Source organism: Linepithema humile, chromosome 6 (assembly GCF_040581485.1).
Source record: "Linepithema humile isolate Giens D197 chromosome 6, Lhum_UNIL_v1.0, whole genome shotgun sequence".
Classification (NCBI taxonomy): Eukaryota; Metazoa; Arthropoda; class Insecta; order Hymenoptera; family Formicidae; genus Linepithema; species Linepithema humile.
In genome coordinates this window covers 6592083-6613088 of record NC_090133.1, presented here as the reverse complement: position 1 = coordinate 6613088, position 21006 = coordinate 6592083, and the positions used below count along the sequence as shown (strand labels likewise).

The following is a 21006-nucleotide window of genomic DNA, read 5'->3' as shown; positions in this document are numbered from 1 at the left end:
TTCCTCCCGATAATTGTCGCTCTCGAGATCGGGCGATTGCTCGGTTTTACTTTGCGATCGGAAGGCATTTCGGATAATAACTCTCAATAAGTCAAAGAAATAATTAAGCGTATTAATTTACGCTCCACTTCTCGTAACAAGCGAGAGGCAAGACGCAGCCTGGCCCCGGACTTCGATTATCAAAGCGGCATTGAGGCTGGCATTGTGAAGCCGGCTCGCGCCGGAGACTGTCGATATTTCCGATATCACGTTCACGTCGGGCTGATTGTATTTACGCGTCCGCCGTGGTACAATTTGTAAGGCGTAAATTTGCTTAGATCTGTTCGTGACACGGCGCGTCATCAGGCGCGCGCGCGCGTTACGCGCCTACGACGGCTAATCGGCTTGTTTGGCAAATTGGGTTGGTTAAATCTAAATCTTGGTATGCCTCATAGGTTCTCCATTTCCCTCTTACTGATTGCCCCATGCGTATTCTTCGTGTGCGCCGGAAAGTGTATACGCGATCCGTTTTCGCACTGAACGAAAGTAATATGGAGCTAATTGTCGGGCGATCGGGTCGGCGTTTAAATCTTTTGAGAGGGGGAGAAGTGGGTGTATCGAGGGATCGGTCGGAAAAACCTCATTCGGGCCAATAAAAAGGGATCAGCGGGACCAGCAGAAGTTGATCGGGAAAAGGCCGAAGGGATGAAAAGGGTGCGGCGCACGTACCGGGGAAAGAAGTACCGACGCGGACCATTTTTCGGGAGAATTTACCGCTCCTCGCGATTGTGTGTGTGTCCGTGAATTCGAACAGCTAAATCACCGGAATTTCATTTCTGTCCGCCGGCCGAGGGACATTACCGTTCGTCCTGTCGTTGCGAGGGATTTTGGTTCTGGACCAGCGCCGCTCGCACAGAATTTCTTCCATTCCTCGGCCGCAAGCTTTCCCTCGGAAATCTGAGGAAACGACGTCCTTAATTGGGTGGGAAGAATCGTCGGTAGACATAAATGGTGCCGCTGAGAAGAAAAGAAAATGATTTAAGAACTTATTAATTAAGTCGATTCTTAATTGGTCCCATTAATTTGCACGCGTTTCTCAATTCGAGATAAATGATATTTTCGGTTTTGTCAGAAGATTATAAGACCAGAAATAAACGTGGATTCTCTCAATAATTTCTTGCACATGCAATCGATTGCACAAGTGTGAAAAACAAGTTGTTTATCGTGTCGCGAGAAGCATCGCAAATATAATATAATTGTTGTTGCGGCTCAAAATTACCGATTACACGAATGTACCGATTTCAATAGACGTCAACGAATATGCGCAAGCGGCATCTAATTAGGCAATGAGAGTATCATCGGGGTCGATCACAGTGGGTAATTTATCCGCGCTAATTCACAATCGCTATTTGATGGAAATTCTAATTAGATTATATGATATGCGTTAGCTTAATAGCGGGCTCGATAATAACGAGTACGGCGTGCTGAATGTCCTGCAGTTTCCCCCTAAAGCGCGTATTACGAGTGCTTTGATTCCGATGATATCGGTACAATAAAGATTAGCGTCATAACGATAATATGCGTGATGAATTGAATTATACCGCGCGCAGTCGATTCCGCATGGGCGATCCGTTCGTTCCGATTCGGGGGCATCGAAAGGAAGAAAGAGAAAAACAAGAGGCGATTCGTAGAGATATAAGGTAGATACTTATTTTTTTATTTACTGTGTCAGGTATGCTGTACATAATATTTCATTTGTCTTACAAATATTATATAAAATTACAGTCGATCACGGAGAAGTAACCACGCTCACCGTCACTCCCACGCCAACAATACACGAACCTTGCCCGCCACTGGCGCGAGTACACACTCGGAGACACATTTACGCATTCGACAAGCATACAAGTAAAACGCTGCGCAGACAGACAGACAGACAGACAGACAGACAGACTTGCGGACTAAATCGGTAAATCCTCGAACTCGAAAAATAAAGGACGTAAAAAGAGCGCGCGCGCGCGCGTACTCGGGTTAACGGTGCTGCGCTCGCGCGCCGAAGAAGGCGCGCGTTCTCGACACTTTTTTCTTAATCTCCGTCTAGTTTTGATCTGTAGACGCTTGTCGCTTGTGTGCCGAATCGAAAACGATCGATACACGTCGTCCGGTGGAAACCGGAAATCGATCGCCTTCCTTCGCCGCGCGAAAAAGGAAGCGAGAGGATATAGGGCTCGATCCTCCTCTTCTTCCTCCTTCTTTGCTCCTCCCTTTTCTTCCTGCCTTCTCTCTTTGCCCTAACGATCAGTTATAAAGCTTTTCATCGCAAAACGGTCACCGCCATTTGCACAAACGCGATTCCATCTTCATCTTCAAGCATGTCCGAGTCAAACGCCTGCCGACGATCCTTCGCCGCGCGTATTTCCCCGACAATCGAAGGAAGAAGCGCGGGAAGCAGTGTCCTTTGTTCCTCGCGGAAATTATTATTCCCGTAGACACGCGAAGATGAAAAAGGGTCGCTCGTACGTACCATCGATTGATCCTGAAGTATCAATTTCCGAATAATTACGCGCGATCGCGTACGCGTGACCCGCGGCGATCCCGCGACATCGCATCGATGTTTCGGGATGAAAAAGAAGAGGTAAGTGTTACGCTTCGTAAACCGCTTCTATCGCTCCCACCGGGATTCCCGTCGAACCCGCCCTACACCTCGATCCATTTCACGGTATCTCGCCCACGGTGATTCTCGGTTATTAGGGTGCGAACGCACGTAAAAAAAAAAAAGAGAGGAAAAAAAAGCGAAGAGAGATGGAATTGAAAGGGTCGGGTGGGCTGCAAGCGACATATTCGACGAGAAAAATTCGATGTCAATTTCGGCTCTATCTTCGATAGATCAACATAGGATCGATCGACGTTTGCCGCGCGTGAATCCCGATCCTCGAATCATAACGCATCGCCATTGGTAAAGCGAGAAAAGGAATGCAGGGTGAAAAATCGCGAGTGTAGTGAAGCGGAAGAACGGAGCGAGAGAGTAAAGATTGTTTGAGCTACGACAAACCGAAGAAGTGAATATATTTCGCTCTCTCTTCATCCTCGCGCACATTTCGTTATCGTGTCTCATGTGTGTATCTCTCTTTCTCTCTCGAAATTGTTCCGCCGCTGCGTGAGTAAAAGTCTATAATCTCCATCGTGCATGTGATTCGCATCGTTTCTCGATCGAGGCGTGCCGTCGTGCGGGAAACGACGCTGACGTTCGTCGACCATTTCTGCAAATGCCTACGATATGCATACGCACACACTCACTCACACTCACACATACACACACAATGTAATACACATACATGCATAGACATATATAACTTTGTATTTATATGTATATATTTTCTTTATATGCATTATTCACGGATTCATATACATATATCTCTTTCTCACGTACACGCGTTCATTCGAAGAAAAATAAATGTATGTATACAGATTATTTCGAGAGGACTGCGTAGATGTTACTCTGCAAGCGAGTCGCATTCGACGTTTCCTTAGCGGAAATTAAAGTCCGAAATCCGATCGTGCTGAAATATTCAACACTAAGAACCTGCGAATTATAATAAATCGAAAATGAATAATTATAACGGACAATGATGAAACACGATGAAATTTTCGCTAAGGAAGACTCGTTCGTACAAGAATTAGAGTACTGTTGCTAAACCCTTTTTGTCGGGCACACTGCTACACATAGATGAATATAAGGAGCAGGATGTCCATACCTCGCCGCTGCGCCTCTAAACAATTTTAATTTAATTTTAAGTTAACTTTACACGCGTTAATCGAAAATATCTTACGTTTTAATATATATAATATATATAAAACGTAAGATATTTTCGATTATATATATATATATATATATATAATGCAGTGGATTTTTCATAAGCACAAAATATATACAAGAAAATATATATATATATATGTATATATATATTTTATAAAATATTCTATAGAACGATATCGATGATTCGAGGGATCGGCAGACGTCCTGCTCACTGTCGCACTTATGATTTACGACAAGATACAAACGGGAAGAGCATTAATATCGCGATATCTCAACGATCACCGAGAAGTAGACTATCCCTTCCGGTTGTCTCTCTCGTCTCTCTCCTGTCTATTGTTTGATTGTTTTTCTTTTGCTTGCATTTTGTTTCCTAAGAAACCTGCGTCGACCCTGAGAGAGAGACCGACCTCTCGCTCCGAGATTCCGCGACGCGCTTACTAACGATCGCAAAGAGCGAGACTTAGAGTGAAAATATGTTCGTCGGCGAAATGTCTCGGACGGGGAGAGATCGGCGCGGTTACTCGTCGGCGTACACGGGAATCGGACACGAGTCGGACACACACTCACCGCAGCCACACGCACACAACGCTCATGCCATGCGCAGCAGCGAGCGTATATTTTACCTATATTTATAATAAGCGTATTTCGAAAATTCAGCCGAGTAGTACAGCAACCGATACCACCCACCGTTCGGTTTCTCCCACATTCGCAACACGACACGACACGCGCTCGCTGCTACCTCAATTCCCGTGGCCGAGGGATCCACGCAGAAGTCGTTCATAGCTCGAGCTGCTTCACCGACGCGCGTGATTCGCACGACGGGAAAAGAAAAAGAGAACACCGAGGCGAGAAGCAGCGCGGACCGCAAGAGAGACGACCGAGCGTCTAGCGGAGAGAAAAGAGCGAGAATCACCGTCGTCGTTGCAGCAGCTGCTATCGGGATATCGGAATTGCGACTTTCTTTCTGCGGAACGATATTGTCATGAAGAATTGTTGCGCGCACTGACCTTACGATATTACAACCGACTTGCTCTCCCGTAACGCCCTTTCGTCGGACGAGATACGCGCGAAAATCTCGAACGAGGAGATATTCGCGGGCGGAGAGAGTAGATATATTTTATGCTCTTAATTACTTCTAATTAGACACGCTGTGGAAACCTTGATTGCCCTCTGCGGGGAAAGAGGATTGCGGATTTATTGCAGACTTTTATTGTTCTACAGCCGTTCGAGATTTTCGCTCCGCGAATAAGGGACGTTCGAGGAAATTCCTCCTTTCGCGATCGGTCCGGTTCGGTTCTCGCTCGCTTGAGTACCCGCTAACGAGTCGCCGAAGCACCTTCCAGTAAAGAGAAGCGTATGCGTTTGCGTATAGATGATACTTTTACATGTACAACGATAATTAGTTTATCCTTTTCTTTTTAATCTTACGATTAACCCAGTTCTGCCGCGCCGAAGTAATAGTCGCCGACTTTCTAATATTATTACAACCGTTGCGCGCTTTTTCACCCTAATAAAATTCTCGAAGAATATAGACTCAGATTACTCAGATTACTCAGATTATTATTCACACGTGACACAGACGAGAAATAAATCAACAATTCGATATATTTGCGACATCGTATAGTAACAACAGACTAGCCGGGGAAAAAAAAAAAAAAAAAAAAAAAACAAAAAAAAAACAGCGAAATCAATCTTCGAGTTGACCGCATTGCGTCGGGAAACAAACAAGTCAACGAAACGACGAAACAGTTGCGTAAAAGATTCTCTCAAAACATATACGACGGACGAAACCAGCGCGGTTTAACACTCGCGGATTTAACATACGAACGGACGACACACACTGGAACTCCCACTCGGTGGACGTAACGAAAATATATATATATCTTCTAGTATATATGAAATTTTTCCACGTTAAAAAGATCGTTTCGCCTCGAAGTCATAGCGTTTATGTACCGCGAGAGCACAATGTCATGGCTTTAGATGAGAAAGGTAACATTACATTTACATAACACTACGACTTATCCTCCCCTTCCCACCCACCCTCCCTCCCCTTTTCCCCTTCCCACGCAAAGTGAAGACGATTTCATAACGATTCACCTTAGCTACATCTCGTAAAACTTATCGAATTGTAAAAAGGCAATTTCAAGTCTCGTCTCGCTTCCTTAGAAACGTCTAAAACGATCGAAGATCGCGAGATGTGACGTGATAATCGTTTTGGATACTCGTCATCGCCGAGCCGATTATTCTTAAAAACGAATGTAAAACGCGGGGATGGACTCCGCGAGCTGAGAAAGAAAAGACTCTCTGGAAGAACGAACAATTTTCTTTTTTTCTTTTGTCTTTTTTCCCACTTTTCTATATTTTTTTTCTTTATTATTTGACTTAATCCTAAAAGTTATCCGGATAAAAGTCGCGCGTGGTCCAGTACTCAAAGACGGGATTTAATTGAACGGAAAAGGAAGTTTTTGCCTCACCATCGATTGCCGATATACGAAACTTAAAATATTCACCTGCCGCGCAAACGTATCTATCGATCTACTCGAGAAAAAGGACGGAAATATAAATTCCATTCTTGCAAAGTATACACGGAGGCAATTAAAAATATAGGACGCTTCAATATTAAAAAGCGGGTAACGTACGCGAGGTAAAAAAATATTGGATTGACATAAAAAAATATAAGAATGAAAAAATAACTGCGCACGAGTCTTTGGTGATTGGACGCAACAAAATGTATGATGTATGTGCTCTACAGTAACATGATACATCAGAAATAATGAATAAAGGATCTATGTAGGTCAACCTCGTGCCCGTAATGATACATTTTCCATCTATTGTATCCCAACTGTAGTTGAAAATATCGTTATATTCGGTTACCAACTCAGTGCCCGGGAAAAGAAATAAAAGAGACGGATTCAATTCACTGACCAATTCTATCTCGGATCATCATCAAGCGTAACTATTAATTCGCAGGGGAATTCAATTAAGTTCGCGATACGTAAGTGGGGACCTGATCTGATTATCCTTATTGGATAGAGACTTCTATTACGCGAGATCGAAATCTCTTTCACCCCTTTTCTTTCGCATTGTCGATTCTCCCTAAATCGTCTCTCGTAAATTTAACAATAATAACAGATTATTATGAAATTGTTAAATGCATAATATATACAAACTACGTTTTGGTTTCCTCTTTCTCTTGGCCGTCCCTCAAACTCCTGCGTCTAAACCTAATCGCTTTCAATCGACTATCGTATCGTCGGATATCATAACGCAATACAATAAAATTATCTCGCAGGAATTTAAGGCAGTCGATTATCGATCCTACTCGAACGTGACAAGTAGATCCTTTGGGAAGAGATGATTTTTTTTTTCAAGTAGCAGATCTACTAATGCTAAACGAATAGTTCTAAAGGAACAGCGCATCTACACACGAATATGTTAGAAAGATTCTCTGTAAAAAAAAAAGTTTACCGAGAATTGCAACACGGTGCAACAATAAATTACATTTTTATGAACGTAAAATTTATAAAACAAGTAATTCGATATGACTCCCTCATCACTTTGACAAGCAGAATTTTCTTAAAATATATATATATAGAGCAGTACACTTTTTTTTTTAAATACTTTCTAGTTTTGTGTTTTTATTTCTTACATTTAAAATGTGTAAAGCGGCGCATCGAATAACATTTCTTTTAGGATCTATATAGATGAACGAAACGTTTTGCGCCTAAATACTTTGACAGTCTTCAAAAAGAGGAATGCATTGAGAATAAAATGACGTGGCAAAATTAAAAGTTGTGCAAGTTCTCTCCTATCGTACACTATATGAAATAGTGTTGTAATATCTCTATTGGCTTCAACAGAAAGATGAAATTATTTCAGTCGCACATTTAAATTTTTTTTACGGAGTCAACAAATTACGAGAACTATCTATAATTGCGTTCTAAGAAATCTCAAAATACTAATAATTCGCTGACAGAAGCAACGATTCAAATCGTTGCTTCGCCGCCCTAACACGACACATCGTACTTATCTGTTGAATTAATGTGATCGTTTAAGAGAGTGCGTAAAGTTATTCGCAGCTGATGTTCATACCATTACCATGTCGTCGTCCATATTGATGATCGTTGGAAACGAATTGTCTGACGAAGTTTGCCTTTGGACGGGCTTTTTCCTTACGAGTCCGTCTGTAATCAATAAAAGAGGAGTCTTTTCAAAAAATCTTAGATCTTACTTAACTTTTTCAGTATCCGCGAACTTTTTCATGCCGAATCAAAGATATTTAAGATATCGTTCAATATAATTAAATTAAGCAAATAATTTTTTAACGAATTTTTGCCAGAATAGATAGCGAAATTATTCTTTGCGTTGCTTAATTAGCACATTTAAACCAGCTGTTAAAAAAATACCTACCCGCAGAGGGAAGAAGGTCGTCAAGGGAGCCATCGTCCAGATCCGTAGCCGATAAGAGTAGATCATCGTCCGAGGAAGCTCTTGTTAGGCTAGGCAGAGTAGACGTTAACAGGGCCTTCTCTTTTTGGATCTCTTGTATGTGATCGACGAGGAGCGCCTCTTCCTCGTCTCCTCGATCTCTGTCACGATCCATTCCGCCCGCCCGTCCCGCAGCGCTCGCAGCGGCCACATTTAACTCCTCCGGACTGAAGATCTTGGACGATCGTAAACTGGAGAGTCGATGAGTCGCCGTGTGACAGGCGGATTCGAGAGTATTTATGTCCGCTAGCGTTGCTCTAACGACTCTTAGTTTCTCTTGCACGATTGTCTCGACGCAACGCGTCTGCCTGCCCACGTCTTGAAGAGAGTCCTGCGCGGGCAGCGTCCTATTCGTTCTGAGGATGCACGGCGCGAAAACGATCGCCAGAGCTGACGGCGACATTCTGTTATCCACCTCGTGTCGCGCCACTCGCGCCAGATGAACGATCAAGCGTTCCATCAGATCGTAATTCGGTTTCGGTAATTTCTTTAGTATGGCAAAGAGCGTGCTGATTCGGTCGTGCGGATCTGTCAAATTCGCCGCGTGCAAGAAGTCATCGTAATATTCGTAAGTCAGCAGCGGCTCCGGCATGTCCCTGAAGAAGCTCTTCAGTACCGCCGCTAGAACGTGCACTTGATAGTTCTCGAAATCTACCCTCTCCAAATCGCCCTCGTCCATCTTCACCTTGAGCTCCCGCACTTTGGAACTAACACCGCTCTTCCTATATATACCCTCGGTGTAAAGACCGTGCATTTCGATCGTGGTGATCAGTCGATCCACCACGAGCGGTACCTTGCCATCGCCGCAATCGAGCTTGTACAGCGGTACACCGAACACCTTGCGCGAGTTTATTTCGGACGACGCACCGTCTTTGCCACAGTCCGCCGCTGCTTTCGTGTAGCACTTCTTGTGACACGTCAATTTGCAATCTGAAAGCAGGATATATTTATTACAAATTGTGATCGCCGACAAAACAAGTGTAACGAGTTTATCGCAAGTTCGAGCAAATTACTTACTCTGACAAACCAGTCCTCGCTCGATGGGCCACATGAAGAAAGACGTGCAGACCTCGCAAGCGGTGGGTATGTTGATGATCGTCAACTGGAACGTGTGATTGCCGTGTCGTATGGGCTCTTCCTGCTTTCGTTTCTTCTCCTTCTTCCGCTTGCTCTTGCTTTGTTTTTCAGGAGCTTCGGTTCTAACAATCGTCATGAATTCATTCATAAAACCTCTGAATGCATTCACGCCCATTGTCACGGGGAAGTCCTCCCTCGTATTCTCTTGCTTGCATACGGTTTCCATGACGTGAAGAAAATTGGCGATCAGATCGGTGTATTTGATGTTGCCCTCCACGCCTTGCTGTATGGCGACACTATACGTGATCACCAGATCGTCTTTAAATTTCCTGAGAGCCTGCTTAAAAACGCGGTCCACCTCGCTAGGCTTCCGTCCTTCTCCCTGACCCTCCATTACGTAAATTTTCTTGGTGATAAAATCTTGCATCAGTGCCAACTCCTTAGCGTCGGAAATGATCTTGTCTGTGCTGTCGGAGAAGGCCGAAGTGCCGGTCAGACTAAACTTGGACGCGACCGTCTGCTTCGCAGTGTCATACGGCGTGCGCGGTGGTTTTCGATTTTTCCGTCTGCTCGGTGTGTTAGCTAATAAGCAGGGCATCTTCAATACTCCGCCGTTTTGTATGCATTTCACGTGATATAGCTGCTTGCAATCGACACATTTGTAGCCCTGCGTCACGAACGCGTCCATCTTCTCGTGACAACACACGCAGACGTCGTCCTTCGCGAATCTCGCCACTTTTCGGAAACGATGGCCGGCCAAGGTGAATAAATTGTTGCCCTTCCACTCGAGAAGATTCATGCCGGGCGCAAGTTTGAGATCGTTTGGACTGGTATCTGTTCCGATTTTATCCTCATTCAGGCCCGAGATCTTCGTGGCTGGATCGGAGTTTCTTCTTCGCAGCTCCAGGCTCGTTATCGCGTTGGATCTCATGCGTTTACCGGCCTGCTGCCCCTTATGCGTAGCTTCATTCTTGTTCATGGGCCAATCCGTGACGGATCGAGAAGTAGTTTCGTGCGGATAATCTTTTCGCGACCATACGTTCGTCGTCTTATTTAAATCGCTTTCCTTAATCGTGCCGAGAAGCAGATTTCGCGTTTCGGCGTTCGTCTCGACTCCGCTTTCGCCCATTGATCGACATTGGACCTCCCTCGATGGCCTGTTTCGTCTAGCGCTCCTCACCGGCACGTCCGGCTCGTATTTTTCTTTCGATCGTGAATTCTTATCCTTCGGAGACGGACCTCTCAATACTGTGCTTTTCATAACATTATCATCTACGATTTTTATCCTAGTATCTCCTTCTGAATTTTGTCGCCGTAAATAACTGAGATCTTTCACATTCTTGATAAGTCCGTGCTCTCGCTTCGCCGGCGATATCGGAACATTCTCCAAGCGTTCATCAGGTACGCTGTTATCGCTACGCCTACGTTGCTGTCGGCTTGTCAAACTTTCCATCTGAGCAAAGCGATTACTGGCGTCAAGTTTCACATTATAGTTCGACGCTTCGTTAGGCATCTCTTGTTGATTTTGTTCGAAAACGCTATCCGGCACATGCTTGTAGTGGGAAACGTTCGGCGAACGAGTGACGGTCGCTTTTTGAGGTACCGACATAAAGTAATCGCTGTAATTAGCGGGCGAGTAGTCTGCTCTACGACGCCAGATGTCCGAATTCGGACTGTGCGTCAAGTTTACGTTGGTGGTGTGATACTTGATGTCGCGCGAACCGACGTACGGCGGACTCGTGTTGAAAACAGGCGGTGCACTTTGCACGGCACTCGGCGACTCGCCTTCCGTCTCACCGTCACTATATCCCGTCGACGAGCTGTCGGTTCTCCGGCTCACCGAGGACAGTCGGCTGGACGCGTTCATCAGGTTTACATTCGGCATGATCACAGGCGAATGATCGGTGCGCTTCGTTCTTGTGCTCGGGACGGGTTTCGAGACGGAATTGTCCTGCGACTCCGAACTATTGACGCTAGCTTGAGATTCGTAACTCCTCAGACTCGTTAAACTTTCGAGGCTACTTTTGCGCTCCGCGATCTCGTCGGGATGATACGTTTCTGTGTTCTTCAACGTCGCATCGTGCAAAATTCGCTTGTTGAGTGTGAGCTTTCGTCTGGAATACGGGATGCTTATGTCCACAGCGTTGTCCCGATGCGCGTTATCGCTCCTGCGAAAAAATCGATAACTCTCGCAAATGCTCCGATTGTGAAATGAAACTTTTTTTTGATACCTACCTTACTGGCGTGACCCGATTTTGAGATTCTATTTTTAGAGGCGATACGCCGTATTCCGTTAGACTCCGATCTTCCGTGAACAACCTGTGTATTAAAATAAAATTGTTAAAAAAACAATTACGTCACGTTACGATATATAAACGTATGAGTAACACTTACTCTTCACTGTCCCGATCTTTGGCGCATATTTTATCATATATAAGCTCCTTGTATTCCGGAGTTTCCTTGACTTCCTGAACTTTATCCGGCAAAGGTTTTTTCCGCTTTTTCAATTCATCAAATTTCTTTCTCGCGATATTGCCTCTGACGTACGCCTGGAAGATAATCACAGACGATTTCAACTTTTTGTACCAGCTGTGTTGCTTGTACATCCTCCAAGCAGTTTGTATATGCAGCGCGGCTTCGGTTCTCGTACGAAGAACTTGAGCCAGTCGCTGCGCGTTCACCATTCTCCAGAAGGACTGTATTTGCACAACCGCGTTCTTCAGTCTCAGGAATTTTCTCCTCTCCAGACAAGCGCGGAACCATTTCTGTATGGTGGTGATGCTCGTTATGATTTGCTGATGGAGCTCGATATCCAGTTTGATTTTTTCGGACTCTCTGAGAAAGACCTTGGTGGTGCCCAGCTGATAATTGTCCCTGTTAAGATTGAGCGTCAGCAGAAAGTCCCTCACGTCGGACTGCGAGCTCAGAAGACCCTTGGGCAATAGCATTCGATAGAGCTGTATAAATTCCTCATACGTCAATCGCACGTTAAAGCCAGCCTGCCTTATCCTGACAGTTTCCAACATTCCCGTGTAACGAAGCTGCCTCTGCACAGTTTCCTCGTCGAATTCATTTGGTACTTTATTGGCGTTACTCTTAATGCACCTAATAAAGAAGGGATTAGCCTGGTTCAGAGTGTCCATCAGACTGTGCAGACTCTGTTGAAATTGCGCAGACACGGTCATAGGTTGTTTTCTGGCCTTCCCCGGCCCAGTGCCGTAACTCTGGGTTCTTCCAGCCAGTGTCTTCACGGTTTGCAGATTTTTCAGACCTTTCTTGCCGCGTTCCCTTGGCCGGAATGATTTATTTTTCCTGTAAACATTCCCATGCTAAAATTCGCAACAATTCAGCGTTTTCTTGCCCCTCCTCCCGTTACCGTATCTTTATTATCAGTATGTGAAAATCACATACAACACACTTGATATTCTATAATAATAATTCTATATATCCAGGAGAAGGAGCTACACTCTAGTCACATTTCAACCAGTAGTGTTTTGCGTTAAAATTATATATATCTATTAAATACATAATATAAAAGTAAGATAATAGAAAATTGGCGGAGTATAATATACACAGAGAAGAGAGTCAGTAGTTATAGTGAGAAACATAAGAAGCTTAAGTATAGTAGTACCTATTATTTCAGCATTATAAGAAATGTCCGATAGATAATGTTACGATAATGGCATAAATAAAATATCAATGCAAAATCTGATTAATTTATGATAAGAAAATGAATTTGTTTTGCTAGCGCGTTGCACTATATCTTGTACTATACAAATTACTCATGGTTATAACAATAATCACAGCATGTACTCTAAGTTAGATATATGCATTTTGTTGTAAAAAACAATGAAACTTTTTCAAGAAACTTGCAAAACACTCAGCATGCAGCAACTATTATCAAATGACATATCGGGAACAACTGCAAAATTGACGGACAATAAACTAGATCTAATGACAAATGATTCTATGATAATGCGAGGTTTTCTAATCGTCAGAGATGCATGTGGAATGTCACTGAGAAATTAAGAAAAATGAATAAAGCCACGGTACAGTTTTGCATATATTAATGGCCTACAAAAATGCTATTACCTACAGAAAGGAAACCCATTACCAACCCGGAATTGCTATAGAGCGTATACTAATCTTGGCTTGTGGTGCGACAGTAGTTTTCTGTAGCTTAAATTAAATTCTTAATTGAGTATCTAATAGATACGTTTTTTACATACATGACAATTTGATTAGCGCGTTCCATGACGTTTGCTTCGTCTTTTGGAAGCACCCTCTCTAGCGGTGTGTGAGTATCTCGTCTGAATTTATTATTACTATGGGGCTGGTCTTCCCTGCCCCGTGCTATGTAACCGCCCTTCGCCGATGTAGCGTTTGACGGGTGTTGCGTCTGATTAATGTTTCTAAACTGTGGCCACGATAGGCGATTGTTGTTTATATTGTCGTTGTTTTCGATTTGTATGGAAGATAATGTGGCAGGAGGAGTAGTGGCCGGTGATAAACACACACTGCGCTGCTTCTGATAACTTGGCGGACGAGTATGTTTGTGCGAACTGAAAAATTCTCTGATCCTTAGTTTTGTTTCGTCGACCGACGAATATTCCTTATGATTAATTTGACTAAGTTTACGTTTACAAGACAGTTCTTATTTTTAATGTGCTTTTTTCGGCCGCTTGTACCCGAGCTTTACATATGATTTTCTCAAGGAATGTCTCATTGATGAATGATTTAAATATAAAAGGAGAAAAACTGAGATGATCGACATGAACTGTATAAAACTGTATAAAAAGGAACTAAGTTTTGCGTCATGAATCATGCTCAAGTACAGTAGCAAGAGGAGCATCAAAATGGTAGAATGTAATTGGTATGGCGAATGTCATGAAAATTGCATTCTAGTAACGACTAATACAAGAGAAGTGCAAACATAAATCTAAATAAAACCTGTAGAGACACACAGAATTGGAGCAAAAATATATGGATTTACAAATTGACTCAGTTAGATATTCCGCAAAATAATTTCGCTGAGGTCATTAATATATATATATATATATATATAAATATATATATATTAGTATAGAATTTGTTGTAAATCCATGGGACGCATTAACAAAATGTAATTGCCAAAATTACACATACAGTGGATCAAAAGACCACTTACGCAATTCGGTTAATAGTTAGATTGACGGCCGACAACGTCACAAGATGGCTACAAAGGGACAAAAGACATATGGCCAATATAAATATAATAAAGATTTGCCTTAGTTTATAAAACACCAAAACTTTCGTCAGCGTGATGCATGTATTATTGACGCACAACGTAGATTCATACTCCGTAGATGAGACAATATACAGATCAAACATACTCAAAAGACAAGCGTAACAACATCAGCACTTTCCTCTTACAATTCTCAATTAATACTAATATATCTTGCTCTGTGTTATAGGTTACAGAAAGCATTTAATACTGTTTTTTTTCTGACTGTTCCTATGTATAAAAATATTATTAGATTAGCAAGTTAAAAAAATTTAAGCGTTACCTTATCAAATTCTCGTTGGGTGTCCTGTATCTGTTTTGCACTGATGTCTTGTTTCCATCAACTGAAAGAAAAAAGAAAAAAAAAAAAAACATACATTTTCATTAATTTTTTGCATCGGCGCGTTTAATCGCCATTATATCGCATTCCAATACACACCTCTACCGTGCCTGTGCGCTCGACCGGCTTCTTGAAACGCAAAATGAGCGCGAAAGAAGGCCCGTAATATGGCCCATCTGAATACGGCGACCGGGTCAGCGCCGACCAACTCCCGCACAAAGGCAAGGGAAGAATTTTTTAGTACCCCGACTACGCCGTCGGGCCGCATTAAGTCTAGATTCTTTTCTCTCATATTAGAAGCTTGATATTTAACTGAGCCGGCATAATGACGTACAACAAAAGCCGCTTCTCGGCGCTGCGGCGCCTCGTAGAATAGATTCTCTTTGTGCACAGTGTTAAATTTCTGTAGCAACGTCTCGTTTGTCGCGCCAGGAAAGCTGCAAAATAATATTCGGAAATATTCGAAACGTATATGGTCTTAAAATTGAGAAATATTCAAGACAATACTAACTTGCATTGATCGTCGAGGAGACACAAGAGCCCGTTGGGTTTTCCTTCGATGAGATTGAGACAACCGGAGTTGTCACTGTATCCTATGTCTGTCCATCTAATTCCTTGCTTTCTATATTCTCGTTGCTCGTATTGGAAAACGTGTTGATTAAAGTAATGCTGTAGCTGTTCATTCGCATAATTGATGCATAGTTGCTCGAAACTGTTGCACGTCTTGAAATCCTCAAAGCCAAATATATCTAATACACCTATACTATTGCCTTGATGATCTCTCAGGGTATCTTTTTTGGAAAGCAGTGCGTGGTTCACCTGATAAAAGCGATATCGTTTACTTGATGTACTGTGCAGCTAATAACTATATTGATTTCCGCAAATGAGGGCATTTCTATTACCTGTAACACGATCCAGTCAAATAGGGCTCCGTACAAACACTTCGCCATGGCATCACGTGCCGCAATCGCTTCGGGAAGTCTGTAGTTAATAACTAAAGTCTCTCCAGAAGCTCTTGCACGCTTAGCAGTGAGCGCAGCCAACAAAGTTTCTTGCTTGACTCGCAGAAGTTCCGATATCAGTGCTACTACTTCTGGATTTTTAACGCCTACGGCTTCGTCGTGATGGTGATACGACTTTCTTGGTTGAAACTCAACGTTACCTGAATTATGAGAATAAGTGTTATTTCGGTGACGCACGCGATACGGGCGATTCAGTAATCACCTAGCAAAAGGACTGCTGACAGAACAGCGAAGAGCCGCCTTTGTTTTTCCGCTGTGAAGCCCACCATTTCCATAGATTGCTTTAATCTCGAGAATTCGTGCCGTTCGTCAATATTCTCCAATCCGTAGCAACCGCTTTTGTTTAAGTAATTGTACCGATCACAGCTCTCCAGGTGTAACAGTTGTTTTTCTTGCTCGCTCGCGCCGGCCAACAGGTAATAAAACACGTGATAATTCCTTTCATTTCGTCCTTGAGAGACAATCCTTGATTTCTCCAGGAGGTATTTCTGAACCACGGCGCTGTAAAACACATTTCAAACGTCATCTCTATTTCACACTTTATATTTAGAGTGTGCATTATTGCATTGCAAAACATACCCGTGGACCATTCCATTTTCCTTGTAATTTACTTGGATAAATTTGCCAAAACGACTGCTGTTATTGTTGTGTGCCGTTTTCGCATTGCCAAATGCTTCCAGAACGGGCCCAGCACTGAGTATCGTCTGCTCCACTCCGCTACCATGCGAACCCTTTTGACTGAGTGCTGTCAAATGATGCAACAAGAAATTCGTTGATTCCGTTTTACCAGAACCGCTTTCCCCGCTAATAACGATACACTGATTCTTCTTTTCCTTAAGCATACAATGATAAGCTGCATCGGCTATGGCAAATATATGCGGAGGTATATCTGGCCCCAATCTTCTGTTTTGATACAATTTTACATATTTCGGATTGTAGATAGGATAAAATTTGAATGGATTCAGGGCGATCAGTATGCTGCCAACGTAAGTGTATATATTGCCAGCCAGAAACCTCGCCCTCAGATTATCCAATAGCGTTTGCTCATTCAAATCTGGAAGCTGACACAGATCTGGATATTCCTTGTCGCGTGGTTGATAAAGGAATCTATTAAAATAGTCCTTTAGAAGTTGAGGATCCATAGGAAATCTACTGTCAGACCATAAATAATCTGGCTGCTTCTTTCGTAAGTAAAATCTGGAAGTTTAAATGCAAAAATTATTTTGTGAGAAATCACCTGAAATTAATATAACAGTAAAACGTAATTATTATATCGAAATTTAACAGACCTGTAGTACTCCTGCTGAGTATCATTTTTCGGCCACAGTAACATCAGTGCCACAGGACATTCAGTAGGACCAAGCCTCCTTTCCTTGCATTCTTGCCCAACAGAATTTCCTACTACTTCTGCTAATTCATAGCCATTCGAAACAGAAGCGTCAACCAGCTTGAGTCTTTCAATAATACATTCCACTATCTCGGCCGATGAAGTCTGTTTCGTGGCTTTAATAGACAGTGCCTCATATTCAGGGCTCCATTCACCCACAAATACTTGCACTACACCAGACGCACTGTTGTCCATTTTTTAACCCTGAGATCATAATTGATAAATAGAACAATCTCCATTTTACAAGTTAGATTACTACAACTTAACAACGTACCTTGTACTTAAGAGGATTAACAAATATATCCTCTATCATCTATACAGTATTTCAAATACGTTGTTTCCCCTTCTTTTTGCTTACTCGTTATATACAACCACTCATTTAAGCGTTTAAAATAATTATTATACATTTTGTTTCACAAACTTTTTGCAATGGTATGATATCAGTGTTTATGTTTATTTACACACATTGATTATACTATATTCTTGTCGTAATTTTGGATTATTCAGTTTACTCTTGCCAAGTTTACACTTGCCAGTTGGCTAAATCTCAAGAGTTAATCAATATTTAATTATTTATATCCACTCAAAGCTTTAAAAATAAATCTGACAAAATAAAAATTTGCAAGTATCTTCTCTGGTCATAAAGCATATTAATAAGAAATTGTAAAGCCCTTCCAAATTATTCTTAGGTCTTCCTCAAGTCCGTTATAGAATAATGTGATCTATTAGGACAGAATATCGTAGAGTATTCCAACCGTTGTGGTTAATAATTATTAGTGTAATAAAATAGAGTTATTAGAATTATTTCATTCTCTTTAGATTTACGTAGATTCAGTCAATTTCATAGGTCCTTGTTCCTGATTTGTTCATTAAGAGTTGGAGTATTTGTGCAGTTGTAGGAGAGCCGTTTTATTTGAATATCATGTGCTTAGTACGAGCTGCTTATTGAAACCTGACAGCCATTAAAATTATTATCATGACATACACTGAACAGGTAACAAGCGTGGGTGTGCTTTTGTTGATAGGCAGTAACTCAATTTCCTTGTTCTGACAAAAAATCCAAGGTCTTCCTCAGCGTATTGTAATTATTCTCGTGTCTTCGGAGTATTTCAGCATATTTATTGCAATAGTTTACAATTGTAGCTGTCTCATTTTCATCTATTGCACAAAGCTTTTTCTTAGCCAGAAAGCTGTTTTATCTGAAAAAATATACATAATGTATTAATGCAAAGTTTATATATAAACTACAGGCAATAAATTACATTATAGGTATTTATTATCATTTATAAATTCACACAATATAATTAAAATTTATAGATGTCCAATATCATGCTACGGAAATGGTTGATATTTCCAGTTAATATAGAAAGAGGAATCAGGTTACATGTAATAAATCAAATAAATCAATCCTGATTTTAGATACAATAATAGTCTCTCTTTCGGACATAGCAGAAATAGAACAAATGCATTTCTATTTTAAATAAGCATCAAGATAGAACGCACACCAAATCATGTAGGAGGAAGTCAGTTATTAGAATGGCTTGTTATAATAGCGTAATCAATTGAATTAATATTCAAGCTGCCATTACTGATCCAGAGTTAGTATATAGTTATGCTCCTGGTCGTTGTACTAGCCAGTACTGGGCCAACATTGGTAAAATGTTGTTATTATTCTGACTGACAAACTTTGTATCGCCAATAGTGGTTATAACATTGTTATAACATTGTTATAACATTATTGTAACATTGTTATAACATTATATTGGTTAGAACACCAATATTCTTTCGATACTGATCCTTTATTGTTATCCAGTACCACATCAGTACTACAAGTCCAGCAGCCAGCATTGGGCCAGTACTGTGTCTGTCGTAAGCTTGAATACGGATAAAAGCAACAATAAGTATAATTGACTTTTCAATCATTTTCTATGAAAGCTGTGTCATAAAATCTACTGCCAGCAGAGAATTTCACTTCAGCTCATTGAACGCGATATATAAATAAACATGTGTGTTTCGCTGCAGAGTTGATTCAGCCGACTTTAAAAATATCTCTTCCACTCTGGACGTTTTTCTCACATTCACACAAATAACCGCTTTGTCACGACGAGAAAAACATCGTCGTCCCGAGAATACTGTCCGCGGTCGCGGTCCAGGGGCTCTCGGTGAATCGGAAACAAATTGATCGCGTATACGTCTTACAAAGGAACGCGAGGAGATTGGTTTCCGCGATACGCGCTTGCTTCCTCTTCGTCCCGTCAGCGGGTGTTGACGGCTCTGTGACATTCGTGGAAGTAACACTCGATCCTGCCGCGCGGATTGACGGGTCGCGGACTATGCCAGCCGTCAGAAACGGTCCGCGAACGTCAGCACGATAAACCGTGCTTAAATTCGCAGGAATTTCCGAGGCAAGGCTAATCGCGGACACCCGTTGCGCGATATCACCGCGAAAGAATGTATCATTGTAAGGCGTGCATGCGTGCATGCTCTTTCGCTCGTTCGTGTCGCGAAGAGCGAGCATACACACACGCTCGACCTTGCGATACTTTTGCAGGCGGTGTTTACCTCCTTCGTCGGTCGCAGGATCCACGTCGCGACGCATCGTCCTCCAGGAGCAGCGGGGCCCGCGAACACTCGGACATGCTGCCGCGGGCCAGGTGCCCGCCGTCGCGTGAAAAAGCTACCGTTTGTCCTCGAGGCTCGACGACGATCTCTTTCCCCTTTCGCATCCGCTTTCCGAGAGTCGCACAGCTCGCGGGTCCCTCTCTCTTTCTTCTTCTCACTCTATCTCTCTCACTCTTTCTTCTCTCTCTCTCTCTCTTTCTCTCTCGCTTGCTTGTTCGCTCACTCGTTCGCTCTCTCGCTTCAAAGAACACTGAAAATCGGAACGATACTCGGTTCACTTGCGGTAATGCCGCACCCGCGTTAATCGTGCCACCGTTTCCCTCGACCAGGCGGTCCAGGAGGCACGAGGGAGACGATGCCAGACACACGCGCGCCTACAATACGGGCGGATTGACACTTCGGTAAACACGCGTAAACGATCGGCACTGTCGGATGAATTAGATTTGCACGCGCACACCGGCCTGGCCGCGGGCCGCGACGCGCTCCGAAATCGCGACGATTCACCTCCCAGCCGCGGCTACTCACGCGATAGCTCGCTCGTCCGCCGCGGGAATTGACACACGGTCACCGATGACACGGATGACGGACCCTTGCCCAGGTTTATCGTCCTTCGTCTCTGCACGGGATCCTGCGTCCCGATACGTCCACCATTTCGATTTTTTTGATCACGTGGTACGCACCGGCGGCTGCCGATTGGTCGTGCAAGCGCCGCGACGTGACCAGTCGCCGATGCGCCTCTGCCATTCGAACGTGGACGATGAATGCTTTTTAGAGTGCCGTCTGTCGCTGACACGGTGAAACCTTTGCCAATGCACGATGCACGTCACTCCGTCGCTCCGTGATCTCACCTGGCAGCGATCAAATCTGATACATGTTGCCCGAATAAAGGTGGGTGTAATCGATATCGCTCGACACGTCATTGGGTCGATGCGTAATTGTCATCGCACCGAATCACTCGGACGGTGATACGTCATAACGTCGTTATCGACTCGACAGTGGACCCATGATGCCATC

At 43.0% G+C, this 21006-nt stretch overlaps 1 protein-coding gene across 6 annotated transcripts; it reads right to left on the bottom strand.

The window, feature by feature from the left end:
- Window positions 1–1675: 1675 nt before the first annotated feature.
- LOC105678226 (unconventional myosin-IXb-like) lies at window positions 1676–21006 on the bottom strand. 6 transcript variants are annotated; one of them, XM_012377378.2, is made up of 16 exons: window positions 20518–21006; window positions 19933–20242; window positions 17645–18569; window positions 17273–17574; window positions 16563–17180; window positions 16186–16484; window positions 15864–16123; window positions 15473–15780; window positions 15061–15398; window positions 14905–14965; window positions 13588–13920; window positions 11753–12670; window positions 11594–11677; window positions 9299–11526; window positions 8204–9211; window positions 1676–7977 (listed from the first exon to the last, which is right to left on the bottom strand). In XM_012377378.2, exons 4-16 carry the CDS (start codon window positions 17563–17565, stop codon window positions 7880–7882), a joined length of 6846 nt encoding a protein of 2281 aa, XP_012232801.1. In that variant the 5' UTR covers window positions 17566–17574; window positions 17645–18569; window positions 19933–20242; window positions 20518–21006; the 3' UTR covers window positions 1676–7879. The 6 variants fall into 6 exon arrangements, with proteins under 6 accessions (XP_012232801.1, XP_012232800.1, XP_012232803.1 ...); XM_012377377.2 differs by having other exon boundaries at window positions 19933–21006; XM_012377380.2 differs by lacking the exon at window positions 19933–20242.

Excerpts from the sequence above, each read along its gene's own strand:
- LOC105678226 (XM_012377377.2), bottom strand. The coding sequence starts at position 17,565 with ATGGACAACAGTGCGTCTGGTGTAGTGCAAGTATTTGTGGGTGAATGG. Across the intron at positions 16,485-16,562 it reads GAAAATGGAATGGTCCACGG|CGCCGTGGTTCAGAAATACC; the intron begins GTATGTTTTGCA and ends TGTGTTTTACAG. Across the intron at positions 15,781-15,863 it reads TTGACTGGATCGTGTTACAG|GTGAACCACGCACTGCTTTC; the intron begins GTAATAGAAATG and ends CGCTTTTATCAG.